General features: G+C 43.0%; 1 protein-coding gene across 19 annotated transcripts in view; it reads left to right on the top strand.

Moving 5' to 3' along the window:
- The window catches only part of DCAF1 (DDB1 and CUL4 associated factor 1), an 89,935-nt gene that overhangs the window by 1,591 nt on the left and 73,356 nt on the right, over positions 1 to 14,988 (top strand). For 17 of the 19 annotated variants that reach the window (XM_045050770.1, XM_045050763.1, XM_045050741.1 and 14 more), the window contains exon 2: positions 3,378 to 3,502. The exons of 1 other annotated variant lie outside the window; for it this stretch is intronic. In XM_045050770.1, coding sequence (XP_044906705.1) covers positions 3,406 to 3,502 — 97 coding nt within the window. In that variant the 5' untranslated portion in view covers positions 3,378 to 3,405. Of the gene's footprint in view, positions 1 to 3,377; positions 3,503 to 5,029; positions 5,199 to 14,988 lie in introns of those variants that run through there. One more of the 19 variants, XM_006928825.5, reaches the window with a different exon arrangement.

Raw genomic sequence — 14,988 nt, 5'->3', positions numbered from 1 at the left:
GGCTGGACTCCACTGCTGACCCATCTCCATCTGCAAACTCTTCCCAGTAAAGAGGAAAAACTATTTTCTTATTCTTGACCACAACCAAAGGGGTTAAAGAGAGAAGGGTAGATGGGAAGAATTTGAGCCTAATAGCACTCACATCATCAGCTTGTGGCTAAAGGAGGCTTGACTGCTTTGCCTGTCTAATGAAACCCTTTGGGAGGCAGCTGTTCTTACTTGCTTCTAACTATTTTGCAGATGATTTAAGAGAGGCTCTGGGGACCACATGCAGGGAGTCCTTGGGGTCCAGGGCTGAGCAGTGGTTCTGAGGTGGTGTTGCCAGATAAAATATAAGATGACCAGGTCACTTTTTAAAAATGTTTATTTGTTTATTTTGATAAGAGAGTAAGAGAATGCTTGCGAGAGAGGCAGAGAGAGAAGGAGAGAGAAAATCCCAAGCAGGCTGCACACTGTCAGTGCAGAGCCTGACACGGGGCTCAGTCCCATGAACCGTGAGATCATGACATAAGCCAAAATCAAGAGTCAGATGCCGTACCTACTGAGCCACCCAGGTGCCCCAGGATGACCAGCTCACTTTTAATTTCAGATGAAAAATATATAAAAAAATACAAGTATGTCCTAAAGATTGCATGGGGCTCTTCCGGAGGCTCTTCAGTCTTGTTGAGACCCTGGTAGGTGGGAGCTGGGGGGGGGGGAGGATTGGGGGGGATGGTCTGCTTCATTTCCTACTTGAGCCTCAGGCCCCTCTATGAAGTTGAACCTGTGGGAATAGGAGGCACAGACTGACTTCTGGAGACCACAGCTACTGTGGCCACTGGACAAGGTGGGGCTCAAACTCTGTGGAGTCTCATTTTCTCCCTCTGCAAAACAAGAGTGGTGGATGTGGATGCTGTCATATAGGAGTGGTTTTTTGCACACCTCATGGGCAATGGTGGTAAGTGCTCTATTTTCCTAGGGGGCTGCCAAGGTTCCCAGGCAGGAGGAGGGCACCAAATGAATGACTGGAATTCCCTCTTTGTCCAGACTGGGGCCCTCAGAGCCTCACAGCCCTAAGCTACTCCATGGTGGCTCCTGTGGCACTTGGACACTTGCGGAAGCAGTCTTGTTCAGCCAACAGTGGAGCGGGGGTTGATGTGGGATAGCTGGCCTGATCTTCTGGTCCCAAGGAGTTATAGGAAGAGGCCCAGGAACTGTGGGCACCAGTGTGGGAATGCGCTGGTGAGAACACCCGGATCTGGTGAGCCTGGAAGTAGGTGACTGGAAAGAAGGGGTGGCAGAGAGGGGTGGAACATCCTGAGGCCCAGAGGACTTGGTGCTATTGATTTTCCTACTTCAGTACATGGGCATGCTTAGGGGTAAGGGCAGGTAGAACATATCCAACTCTGTAGCCCTTGGTGTTGGGGCCAGGGATGGGCTGCTCTTGCTCTTTATATGCCACCAGGCAGCCCTGTAAGCATGACTTTTGGATGGTGCCTGCTGTTTCTGAGGCATACCATAGGGAGGGGTTCAGCACAGGCAGAGCAGAGGAGGACAGTCCAGAGATGTTCTTCCAAAGAGGCCAAGGAATCTCTTTCCAGTGATTCATGGACAATGTGCCGGACCAAACCAGGTGTGTGGGCCTGGACTATCTGTGGATTTATGCTTGTATGTGCTTAGATGTCAAAATGTTGTCTGTGAGGCCTGGTGCCAATGCACAGGTGTGCATGCTTGTGTATCTGGCACACGTTCCTGTGCTGTGATGTATCAGTGAATATGCTTGGAATGCATCTGCAGCCTGGAAACAAGGGTGCCGTCTCCTCCCCTTCCCAGACTGGCAGTCTGGGAGTGCCATCAATTGTGTGGCTGTGTGTGTGTTGGCAGGGGTAGGGAGGCTGCAGGCATTGTGGAGCAAAGGTTCTAGAGAGGACCACTCTACAGGCCATGTATAGCTCCTGCTCTGCTTCTCCAGCCTCCTGGTCCTGGCTTTCCCTATTTTTAATTACAAAAATTTTTTAAGATGAAATTTATTGTCAAATTGGTTTCATACAACACCCAGTGCTCATTCCAACAGGTGCCCTCCTCAATGCCCATCACCTACCCCCCTCCCTCCCACCCCCCCATCAACCTTCAGTTTATTCTCAGTTTTTAAGAGCCTCTTATGGTCTGGCTCTCTCCCTCTCTAACTTTTTTTTCCTCCCCCTCCCCCATGGTCTTCTGGTAAGTTTCTCAGGATCCACATAAGAGTGAAAACATATGGTATCTGTCTTTCTCTGTATGACTTATTTCACTTAGCATAACACTCTCCAGTTCCATCCACATTGCTACAAAAGGCCATATTTCATTCTTTCTCATTGCCAAGTAGTACTCCATTGTGTATATAAACCACAATTTCTTTATCCATTCATCAGTTGATGGACATTTAGGCTCTTTCCATAATTTGGCTATTGTTGAAAGTGCTGCTATAAACATTGGGGTCCAAGTGCCCCTATGCATCAGCACTCCTGTATCCCTTGGGTAAATTCCTAGCAGTGCTATCTCTGGGTCATAGGGTAGTTCTATTTTTAATTTTTTGAGGAACCTCCATGCTGTTTTCCAGAGCAGCTGCACCAGTTTGCATTCCCACCAGCAGTGCAAGAGGGTTCCCGTTTCTCCACATCCTCTCCAGCATCTATAGTCTCCTGATTTGTTCATTTTAGCTACTCTTACTGGCGTGAGGTGGTATCTCAGTGTGGTTTTGACTTGTATTTATTTCCCTGATGAGGAGTGACGTTGAGCATCTTCTCATGTGCCTGTTGGCCATCTGGATGTCTTCTTTAGAGAAGTGTCTATTCATGTTCTCTGCCCATTTCTTCACTGGATTATTTGTTTTTCGGGTGTGGAGTTTGGTGAGTTCTTTATAGATTTTGGATACTAGCCCTTTGTCCGATATGTCACTTGCAAATATCTTTTCCCATTCTGTTGGTTGCCTTTTAGTTTTGCTGATTGTTTCCTTTGCTTTGCAGAAGCTTTTTATTTCATGAGGTCCCAGTAGTTCATTTTTGCTTTTAATTCTCTTGCCTTTGGAGATGTGTCGAGTAAGAAAGAAATTGCTGTGGCTGAGGTCAGAGAGGCTTTTTCCTGCTTTCTCCTTTAGGGTTTTGATGGTTTCCTGTCTCACATTTAGGTCCTTTATCCATTTTGAGTTTATTTTTGTGAATGGTGTAAGAAAATGGTCTAGTTTCATTCTTCTGCATGTTGCTGCCCAGTTCTCCCAGCACCATTTGTTAAAGAGACTGTCTTTTTTCCATTGGATATTTTTTCCTGCTTTGTCAAATATTAGTTGGCCATACTTTTGTGGGTTCAATTCTGGAGTCTCTATTCTATTCCATTGGTCTATGTGTCTGTTTTTCTGCCAGGTCCTGGCTTTTCCAAAGTCCCTCTGTGATGCTCTTCAAGCCCATCATTGACCCAGAGCCCCATTCTGAGTTTCTGAAGGGGAGCAGTGCCATCTGGTGGCAGACTGAGGCTGCACCAGGAGCAGGTGAGTGGGACCCTGGGTTCCCACAAGGGCTCTTTCAGGTTCCCAGCCAGTGGGGAAATCACAGCTGTGTTACCTAGACACAGAGGGACAGAGGGACGGTATCTAAGGCTTAAATGCGCTAACCTCATGCATTTTGGTTTTGTGGCTCAGGGAGGCACAGTAAGGAAGTCAGCTCAAGGAGTGCTGGAGGATAGGTATAGGAAAACTGTGAGTGCAGCCTCTGGACCCACAAATCTGATCCCCGTTCCTTGGGCCACTTCTCTGGGCTCAGATTTCTCATCTGTATAGATGGCTAACTGTATCTACCCTGTGGGGTAGTAGTGAAGGTTAAATGAAAAAGTGTGGGTTAAACACTGGCTCAGAACTGAGCCTGCTGTAAAGTCAAAGGAAATGGTAGTGGCCATTACTAACATAGGCAAAGTTCCAAAAGCACAAAGAAGTGAGCTGTGCCGTCATTGCAGGTAAAAGGGTTGCATAGAGGTGACAAGTCTGGCTCTGCCACCCCACAGTCTAGAATTTTGTGTCTGAACAGCTGCTCCAAGTTACATAGTTAAATGAGGAGGGAGGTCTCTTTTCTGGAAAAAGGGGAATGGAATCAAGAGATCCAGCATCCAGGCTCTGGTCAGCTTCTTACTAGTTGTGGAACCTGAGTATAGCAGCAGGCAGGTTTGCTGGGTTCCTGATCCCCCTGTGAAAGTGTTGGCTGTGAGGACTGCATAGAAATGCATAAAAACTTGTTCAGTTCTCCTGGAGAGAGAAAAGCTGGGTAGGGTCTTATCAGGGAGAGATTTTGCTCAGCTGTGGAATCACATATTTTTCATATCCCTAAAAAGGGATACCTGAGTCAGAGGCAAGAATCGTTCTGGTCCCATTGCTAATTGGGTGTGGGATGCTAGGTAAGTCATTTCACTCTCTCTGGGCCTTACTTTTCCCAGCTGCAAAATAAAGGAATTAAATTAGATGACCCTGCCTTAATCTATGGCCTTTTAATTTTTTCCTTTTCTCTGCCTCATATGACACCTAGGATAAATACTGATCCCACAGGTTAAGTCTTGAACAGAAAGGAAGACAAAACCAGTGTCTTCTGTTTCATGAATGCTGTGCTTTCTGATAAGCTTGTAGGAAATATTTTCCTAGATAATGGTATACTCTAGGTATAATAGGGCAAATTAGAGACTAAAACAGAAGCTCACTCCAGTCACACAAGGCAGAATAAGGTTACTGAGAAGGTGTCAAGCGGTCGTAGCGTACGCCAGCTTGTGTGGATCTGGTGCCTCACTATGCGCTTCCGCCTTCCGAAGCAGCCAATGAGTACACAGTAGTTCGCATCCAGGCGGAAAAACTATAAACCCCAGAAGTCAATGCGCCGGGAGTAAGGACTCAAGCGCCAATCAAGACTGATGGGCCCCGCCCCTAGAAGAGGAACTTCATTTCCCAGGCGGCCCCGGGCTCTTCGATTTTTCTTCCCTCGCGCTGGCGTTTTCCTTCCGCCCCCTTCCAGCGAGCCTCGCGCCAAGTCGGAACGCGCGCGCGCGCGCGGCACGTAGCGCGCGAGTGACGCATAATATGTGGGCCGCTCTGGAGCTGTGGTCGCGCTGTGTGTGAGTGAGGGAGAGTGAGTGCGGGACCTGAGGCGGTGTGTGTGAACTGTGGCCGCTGGCGGGGTCAGGGGGGAGCGGCGGAGCCGCCCGGGAAGGTGAGTGGGGGAAGGAGGGAGACGGATCTCTGGGAGGGCCGAGAGGAGACAGGGCGCGTGGTCAAGGCGGGAGGGAGAGTGGGCGCCGGCCTGGGGGAGGGGCGGCACCTGCCTGGGCCGCCGGCGAGGAGGGGGCGGGCCGGGCCGCCGGGGAGGCTGGGTCTGGGGCCTGACAGGACTTTTCCTTCTTCAGATTCTTGGCTCGGGGGCGGGGCCTCCACGTTCTTCTCTCAGTCCGCAAAAGAAGCTTCCCGAGAGTAACTCTTCCGCCCGGAGTGGGGGGCAGGGGTGTGCTTGCCCCTGCCTGGAGGAGGGGTGCCTCCCCTTCCCCTCATTAACCTTTTTCTTCTTAGTCTTCCCATTTTCCGTTCCGTACGGGCTGGGGGGCTCCATCTTCCTTGCCGTACGGCGGCCCCCTTCCCTGGCTGTGTCTCCGCCTCCAGCTCCAGTCACCTGGGCGGGCTCTCCCCTCCCTCGGCCTCGTGCCACCTCCCTTTGCACCCGCCCGGCTCTCTGACCGGGCGAGGGGGGGCGGAGCTTTCCGGGCACTCCTCCCACCCCTATGGTGGAGGGGAGGGATGGAGGGAGAGGTGTGTGGGTCCTACTGCGGGGAACCAAACCTCGGAGTGCCCGCCTAGCTTCCCGGGAGCCTATTTCCGGGGGTTATAGTCGTTTTCAACTAGGGTGACAGGCATTTGCTCAACTCTTCTCTTCCTAGACGGTTTCCGTCTCACTTCCTCTTACTGTAGTGCTAGCTCTTGGGTTTCGAATTTGAAGAATAATTTTGGAGTGTGGGTAATGGTTCTTTTTGAGTCCCAAATGAATCGTCTTTGTCCATGTCACATTGGCCTTAGTTTTTCTTTACTCAGTCTTTTCAGCGAAGCCTTTTAATTAGTATACACGTTTAATTATTAGCATCATCTTCCTGTTCTAAACGCTTTGTTAATGTACAGAGCGAGGAGTTCATTGGCAATGTCCTGTAATTTTCTTTTTCCGGTGTACTGAACTTTACCTTTAAGGTTTATAAAAGCTTGTATATTAAGACTCTTTAGGAATTGATTTCGTATTTTTTTTCTTGATGCTGTCAAGATTTTTGTACATAGCAGTATTATCTATTTGAGTGGTGATAACATTTTTGGATGTTGAGATAATACAGAAATTGGGGAATATAAAGGACGTAATTTTATGCTCAAAATCCCTTGAGTAGTTGCTGAGTGCAGTGTTCTGTTGTACAGTTAAATTTAGTAGAGGAAGAAACTGGTAGAATGAACCACAAGATAGTTTGGAGTGAATGAAGTTGGGTTTATTATCAATTTCCTTATGTTAATTTTGTCATTGTTATGGACGCCGAATAGAAAATTGTTATATGTGATCTTGTCATCCTTATTATTGGGTAAATTTTACTTGAATCTTCAAACTTTATTTAAAAAATAAGAATGCTTTGAGACATTTGTTTCACGATTTTATTTATTTTTTTATTTTTTTATTTTTTTCAACATTTATTTATTTTTGGGACAGAGAGAGACAGAGCATGAACGGGGGAGGGGCAGAGAGAGAGGGAGACACAGAATCGGAAACAGGCTCCAGGCTCTGAGCCATCAGCCCAGAGCCCGACGCGGGGCTCGAACTCACGGACCGCAAGATCGTGACCTGGCTGAAGTCGGACGCTTAACCGACTGCGCCACCCAGGCGCCCCTTCACGATTTTAGCCTTACAAGATCTGTCCTTAACATGGACTTTATTTTAGGCTTTGGTATAGTTTCTGCCAGGTAGGCCATTAAGTATTGTGTATTTGGGGAGGACAGATTTTATGATTTAAAAAATTACAAAAGGTTACAAAATAGTGGAAAAATGGTAGAGCTAGGTTAACAACCTATACTGAAAAATGTTTTTCCTTTCATTATCTCTCAGAAAATTTGTTACCTTCACAAAAGTAGTAGATATTATCTGGTGCTTGTGTGTTTTTCCAGAGATCTTTTATTCCAGGGTAAGGTGCGTGTACATGAGTGTGTACACACACACACACACTTTGCTTTTCTCATTTGACACATACTTAAGAGTTGGTTCAAATTAGTAAAGGAAATGCTTCTTATTTTTCTCAACTTAAAAAAAATTTTTTTTAATGTTTATTCATTTTTGAGAGAGACAGAGACAGAATGCGAGTGGGTTAGGGGCAGAGAGAGAGGGAGACACAGAAGCAGAAGCAGGCTCCAGGCTTTGAGCTGTCAGCACAGAGCCCGATGCGGGGCTCGAACTCACGAGCTGTAAGATCATGACTTGAGCCGAAGTTGGATGCTTAACCGACTGAGCCACCCAGGCGCCCCTTTTTTCAACTTTTATGGAAAATTTTAAACGATTGTTTATCCATTCTGATTCAATGATTGTTAATATCTTGTTATATTTTCTCTATAGGTGGGGTGTATATTTCTTATTTTGTGGAACCATTTGGAAGTTAGTTGCAGACACATCATCTCTAAATAGCAGGCAACCTTTAGGTTTAGGACATTCCGCATATTTTTTGTGGGCCTTTATTTCATTGCATGGACAGTATTACCATTTAGCCTTCAGAACAACCACTTCCACTTCACAGATAAGGACATTGATATTTGGAGAAGTTAAATAACTTGACCCAAGGTCTCACGGGTATATTTGCAGAGTTGGCATATGAATGCTTGAAATCCTTTTCTACCAAAGTACCAATTGATTGGTCGTTGGGACTTCTCTGAGCCCCTTTTATTATCTGTAAAAAAAAAAAAAAAAAAAAAAAAAAAAAAAAAAAAAAAGGTAGGGTTGTTGTGAAAATTCAGAATAACATTAGAAATTACCAAATGTCTGTCCCATATTAATATTCAGTAATTGGTAGCTATTGTGTCACTATTGGATAGGCCATAAATTCTGTGTACCACTTAAAGAGCTCACTTTAAAACGTGGTGAATTGAGTAATGTACCTTCACTGTCCTGTGCATAACAAGATGACTGCACCTTTAACATTTTATATTAATGGTCTTTCATTGATAATAAAGTAAATTATCATTGATATTTTCAAAAATTATTTTTAATGCTTATTTATTTTTGAGAGGCGGGGGAAGGGCAGAGATAGGGAGACAGAATCCAAAGTAGATCTCAGGCTGTCAACGCAGAGCCCTATGCGGGGCTCGAACTCACCCAACTGTGAGATCATGGCTTGAGCCAAAGTTGGGCATACAATCAACTGAGCCACCTAGGCACCCCAATATTAATTTAGTCAATTACAAGTTTAAGTTTTGCCTGGGCAAGTGACAGTTATTCCCCAAATTACAGTTATTCATAAACATAATTAAATGGAAGTTTTGAAAATGATGCCAAAAGAATATATGTGTTTCTAAATTGAACTCTAAAATTTTAGTATTTCAGTGCCCTTGATTTTACCTTTTTCTTCTTAAACTTTTTATTTTTTAAAAAATTTTTAAATGTTTATTTATTTTTGAAGAAGCGACAGTGTGAGTGGAGGAGGGGTAGAAAGGGAGACACAATCCTAAGCAGGCTCCAGGCTCCGAGCTGTCAGCACAGTGCCTGATGTGGGGCTCCAACTCGCGAGCTGTGAGATCATGACCTGAGCTGAAGTTGGACCCCCAACTGACGGAGCCACCCAGGCCCCCCATTAGTTTAATTTTTTTTTTAAATGTTTATTTTTAAGAGAGGAGATTGAGTGCGAGGCAGGGAAGGGCAGAGAAGGAGGGAGACAGAGGATCTGAAGTGGGGTTCTGTGTTGAGAGTAGACAGCCTGATGTGGGGCTCGAACTCTTGAACCACAAGATCATGACCTGAGCCGAAGCCAGAGGCTTAACGACTGAGCCACCCAGGTGCCCCTTGAGTTAACCTTTATTAAACATGTTTGCCTTTATATGTTCTATGTTGATCTCTTAAGTTATCCAAGAGGCATTTCCTCCTGATTTTTTTCCCACTTAAAAAAACTTGTGGTCAAATTCACATACCATAAATTGACCACTGACCATTTTATAGCGTTCAATTCAGTGGTATTTAGTAGACTAACAATGTTGTATGCAACCATTACAATGTCTTTTAGTTTCAAGATGTTTTCGTCACCCCATTTCCATTAGACAGTACTCCATATGTTCCCCCAATCCCAAGCCCCTGGCAACCAGTAGGCAAGTTTCTGATAAATTTACCTATTCTGGATGTTTTGTGTAAATAGAATCATAAAATATATAACCTTTTGTGTCTGGCTTCTTTCACTTAGTGTATTTTCAATTTTTTTTTAAAAGATTTACTTATTTATTTGGAAGGAGGATGGAGAGAGAGAGCGAGAAATCCCCAAATCCCAAACAGGCTCCACACCATCAGCGTGGAGCCTGACGCAGGGCTCGATCACATGAACTGTGAGATCATAACCTGAACTGAAATCAAGAGTTGGTTGCTTAACCCACTGAGCCACTCAGGTGCCCTGAATATTTTCAGTTTTCTTTCACAGCTCTAACATATATCAGTACTTCATTTCTTTCTGTGGCTGAGTAATATTGCATTGTATAAATGTAACCACATTGTGTTTATCCACTCATTTTTCGATAAACATCTTTTGGCTATTGTTTCCACCTTTTGGCTATTGTGAATATGCTAACTTCGAACATTTGTGTACAAATACTTCTTTGAGTATCTTTTTCAGTTCTTTTGTGCATATAACCTTAGTGTGGAATTGCTGGATCATATGGTAATTCTATGTTGAACTTTTTTTTTTTTTTTAATTTTTTTTTTTTTCAATGTTTATCTATTTTTGGGACAGAGAGAGACAGAGCATGAACGGGGGAGGGGCAGAGAGAGAGGGAGACACAGAATCGGAAACAGGCTCCAGGCTCTGAGCCATCAGCCCAGAGCCTGACGCGGGGCTCGAACTCACGGACCGCGAGATCGTGACCTGGCTGAAGTTGGACGCTTAACCGACTGCGCCACCCAGGCGCCCCTCTATGTTGAACTTTATAAAAAGTTTTTGAGGAGGCACCAAACTTTTCCATAGTTGTTACGCCATTTTATGTTACCACCAACAGTGTGCTTTCCATTTTCTCCACATCCATGCCAATGATCATTATTTTCTTCTTCTTTTTAATGTTTATTTTGATAGAGAGCATCTGTGTGTGAGCGGGAGGGGTAGAGAGAGAGAGAATCTCAAGCAGCTGACAGCACAGAGCCTAATGCGGGGCTCGATCCCACGAACTGGGAGAATAATGACCTGAGTCGAAATCAAGAATTGGACACTTACCTGACTGAACCACCCAGGCACCCTTATGATCATTATGTCCTGATTTTTTGATTCTAGTCATTTTAGTTGATGTAAGTGGTATCTTATTGTGGTTTTGATGTTCATTTCTTTGATGAATATAGATCATCTTATGATATAGAGCATCTTTTGGAGAAGTGCCCATTCAGGTTCTCTGCCCTTTTTTAAGTCAGGTTTTTGTTGTTGTTGTTGTTGTTGTTGTTGTTGTTGTTGTTGTTGTTGTTGAATTGTTTTTTATATATCCTGGATACTAGATCCTTATCAGATATGATTTGCAAATATTTTCTCCCATTTCATGGATTGTGTTTTCATTTTTCTTGATAACGTCACTTGATGTACAAAAGTTTTAAACATTGAAGTCCAGTTTATGTGTTTGTTCTTTTGTTGCTTATGCTTTTGGTGTCATAAATAAAAATCCTTTGCCAATTTCAGGGCCATGAAGGTTTACCCTTATGTGTATCTCTAAGAGTTTTATAGTTTAAGTTTCCACATTTAGGTCTTTGATCCATTTTGAGTTAATTATTGTATGTGGTATGAGTCAAGGCCTCAGCCTCATTCTTTTGTATGTGGATATCCAGTTGTTTCAGCACCATTAGTCTTTCTAATAATGATCTATTGGTCTTTCAATAAATTCTTTCCCTATTGAATGGTCTGGCATACTTGTTGAAAATTAGTTGATTATAAATGTGAATTTTTATTTCTGGACTCTTGGTTCTGTTGCATTGGTGTATATGTCTATCTTAATGCCAGTACCACACTATTTTGATCACTGTAGCTTTGTAGTAAGTTTTGAAATAAGTGTGGGGGGTGTCTGGGTGGCTCAGTTGGTTCAGCATCTGATTCTTGATTTCGGCTCAGGTCATGATCCCAGGGTTGTGGGATCGAGCCCTTCATTGGGCTCTGTGCTGAGCATGGAGCCTGCTTAGGATATTCTCTCTCTCTCTCTCTCTCTCTCTCTCTCTCTCTCTCTCTCTCTCAGATTACAATAAGTAAATGAAATCTGAAGTGTGAATCCTCCAATTTTGTTCTTTTAAAGATAGTTTTAGTTATCAGTGTTTCCATTTTTGCAAAAAAAATGTCATTAAGATTTTGATATGGATTGCACTGACTATTGACCATTTCGGAGAGTATTGCTTTCTTAACAGTATTAAATCTTCTAATAACATGAACATAAGGTGTCTTTTCATGTATTTAAGTCTTCTCTAATTTATTCCAGCAATATGTTGTAGTTTTCAGTGTATAAATCTTGTGCTTTTTGGAGTTAAACTTACTCCTTAATATTTTGTTATTTTTGGTACTATTATAAATGAAACTTAAAAAATGTTTATTCATTTTTGAGAGAAAGAAAGCAAGTGGGGGAGGGCAGAGAGAGTGGGACAGAGGATCCCAAAGCGGGCTCCATGCTAACAGCAGAGAGCCCGATGTGGGGCTCTAACTCATGAGTCACAAGATCATGACCTGAGCTGAAATCAGATGCTTAACTCACTGAGCCACCCAGGTGCCCCAAGAGGGAATTTGGCTTGATTCCACGACTCTGGGATCATGACCTGACTGAAATGACTGAAATGAAGTGTCAGATGCTCAGCTGAGTCAACCTAGGCGCCCCAAAATTATTTTCTAAATTTCATATTTGGATTGTTTGTTGCTGGCATGTAGCAGTACAACTGATTCTTTGTGTTGATCTTGTACTCTGTAACTTTCCTAAAATTTGTTAATTAGCGTTTTTTTTTTTTGTGAATTCTCTAGGATTTTCTATATATAGATTATGTTACCTGTGAGTAAGGATAGTTTTACTTCTTTTCCAACTTGGATGCTTTTTCTTTCTTTTTCTTGTTTAACTGCTCTGGCTAGAACTCCAGTACAGTGTTTAATATAAGTGTGAAAGCAGGCATCCTTGTCTTTTTTTGTGATTTTTAGGGAGAAAGCTTTCATTCTCACCGTTGAGTGTAATGTTACCTGTGGGTTTTTTTTTTTTAAGTTTATTTATTTTGAGGGAGGGTGTGAGTGGGGGAGGGGCAGAGAAAGAGAGGGAGAGACAGTGAGAATCTCAAGAATCCCTGTCCACGCAGAGCCAGACATGGAGTTCAAACTCACGAACCATGAGATCATGACCTGAACTGAAATCAAGAGTCAAATGCTTAACTGACTGAGCCACCCAGGTGCCCTTCTGTGGGTTTTTTAAATACCCTTTACCATGTTGAGGAAGTTCTTTTCTGTTCCCAGTTTGAGTTTGTTTACTTTTTCTTTTTTCACAAAAGGGTAATGGATTTTATCAGATGTTTTTTCTCTGTTAATCAGATAAGCATGCGTTCTTTTTCTTCATCCTATTAATATATTACATTGATTTTTGTATGTTGAACCACTTTTGCATTCCTAGGATAAATCCCACGTAGTCGTGATCTATAATTCTGTTAATGTGTTGCTGTGTTCAGCTTGCTAGTATTTTGTTGAGGGTTTTTGCATCTGTATTGATGAAAGATATTTGTAGTTTTCTTGTGATGGCTTTATATGGTTTTGGCATGAGGGTAATGCTGGCTTCATGGAATAGATTAGCAAGTGTCCTTTCTCTTCTATGTTGTGAAAGGATTTGAGGATTGATGTTAATTTTCTTTGAATGTTTATTAGAGTTCACCAGGAAAGCCACCTTTTTCTTAACACTTTTGGGATGTGTCTTAAGAGATTAATTTTGCTGTTACTGCTTTGCCCAGTTTCTAGATCTTCATCATAAAATTTTACTGTCTAAAAAAATTGGCTTAAATTATTGTGCCCCCCCCCCAACTCCTAGTGCTAGTATTCCTCAAGATTGTGAAGGTCCTGAAAAAACAAGAAACAACTCAAAAACTCTTGTAGACCAGAGTACACTAGGGAGACATGACAACTTAAGTGCCACATGGTATCCTGGATGAGATCTTGGAACAGAAAAAGGACATGGATGGAAAACCTGGTGAAATCTGAATTAAGTTGAGTTTATTTAATGATAAAGTATCAATGTTGGGTCTTTCTTTCTTTCTTTCTTTCTTTCTTTCTTTCTTTCTTTCTTTCTTTCTTTCTTTCTTTCTTTCTTTTCCTTCCTTCCTTCCTTCCTTCCTTCCTTCCTTCCTTCCTTCCTTCCTTCCTTCCTTCCAGCATGAACCAGGGAGAGGAAGAGAGAGAATCTTAAGCAGTCGCCATGCTTAGTGTGGAGCCCAAAGTGGGGCTTGATACCACAACCTGGGATCATGACCTGAGCTGAAATCAAGAGTCAGATGCTCAACCAGCTGAACCACCAGGTGCCCCTCACACTTATTTCAAAACTTACTACAAAGCTACAGTGATTAAAACACTGTGCTGCTGGCATTAAGATATATATGCCAATGCATAGAACTGAGAGTCCCTGATGCTTAACCAGTTGAACCACTCACATGCCCCTCAATGTTGGGTTTCTTAATTTTGATATTGTGCTGCTATAAACTATTATGGTGCATTAGGGGAAACTGAACTGGATGAGGGGTATATTTGAATTCTCTCTACTACCTTTGCAATTTTTTTATGAATCTAAAATCATTCCAAATACAGTTATTTTAAAAAATGCATAGTCCATGGTGACTGAAAAATACAACCTGGGTTTTCTCCAGTTAAAATCAGAGGTCTGTATTAGTCACACCTGCAGTATTTCCTTTTTTGTGACTCTGGCTAGAGAGGCTAAAAATGTGGATTCTTGGGGGTTCCTGGGTGGCTCAGGCAGTTAAGCTTCTGACTTGAACTCGGGTCATGATCTCATGGTTTGTGAGATCAAGTCCCGTTTTGGGCTCTGTGCTCACAGCCTGGAGCCTGCTTGGGATTCTCTCTCTCCCTTCCTCTGCCCCTCATCTGTTCACGCTCTCTCTCAAGAAAAAATAAAAAAGTTAAAACAATAAAAATGTGGATTCTTCTCTCCAGAAAAGAAGACTTTAAAAAATTTTTATTTGGAAATAGTCTCCTTTGGTGACATGAGTCACAATGTACTGTTAGAAGTGCCTCTACTTTATTAAAACACGAATATTTACATTTTATTTTATTTTTTAAAGTTTTTTTTTAAATTTATTTAAGTAATCTCTGCACCCAACGTGGGGCTTGAACTCATGACCCTGAAATCAAGATGCGCATACTCCTCTGATTGAGCAAGCCAGGTGCTCCACAAATATTTACATTCTAGACATTTGGTGGTATTTTTCACATGTATTTCCTTTGGTCTTATGGTAGATATCTTTAGAAGAGTTAATAATTCTAGATCAGATAGTAATCCCTTTCTAGTGTTAAAGTGGTTTTTTTTTTTTTAATTTTTTTTTAACGTTTATTTATTTTTGAGACAGAGAGAGCATGAACAGGGGAGGGTCAGAGAGAGGGAGACACAGAATCTGAAACAGGCTCCAGGCTCCGAGCTGTCAGCACAGAGCCCGACACGGGGCTTGAACTCACTGACCGTGAGATCATGACCGGAGCCGAAGTCGGCCGCTTAACCGACTGAGCCACCCAGGCACCCCAGTGTTAAAGTGTTTT

The sequence above is a fragment of the Felis catus genome, chromosome A2 (genome assembly GCF_018350175.1).
Source record: "Felis catus isolate Fca126 chromosome A2, F.catus_Fca126_mat1.0, whole genome shotgun sequence".
Taxonomy (NCBI): Eukaryota; Metazoa; Chordata; class Mammalia; order Carnivora; family Felidae; genus Felis; species Felis catus.
The sequence above is the reverse complement of the archived record's forward strand: the minus strand, read 5'-3'. Positions and strand labels throughout refer to the sequence as shown.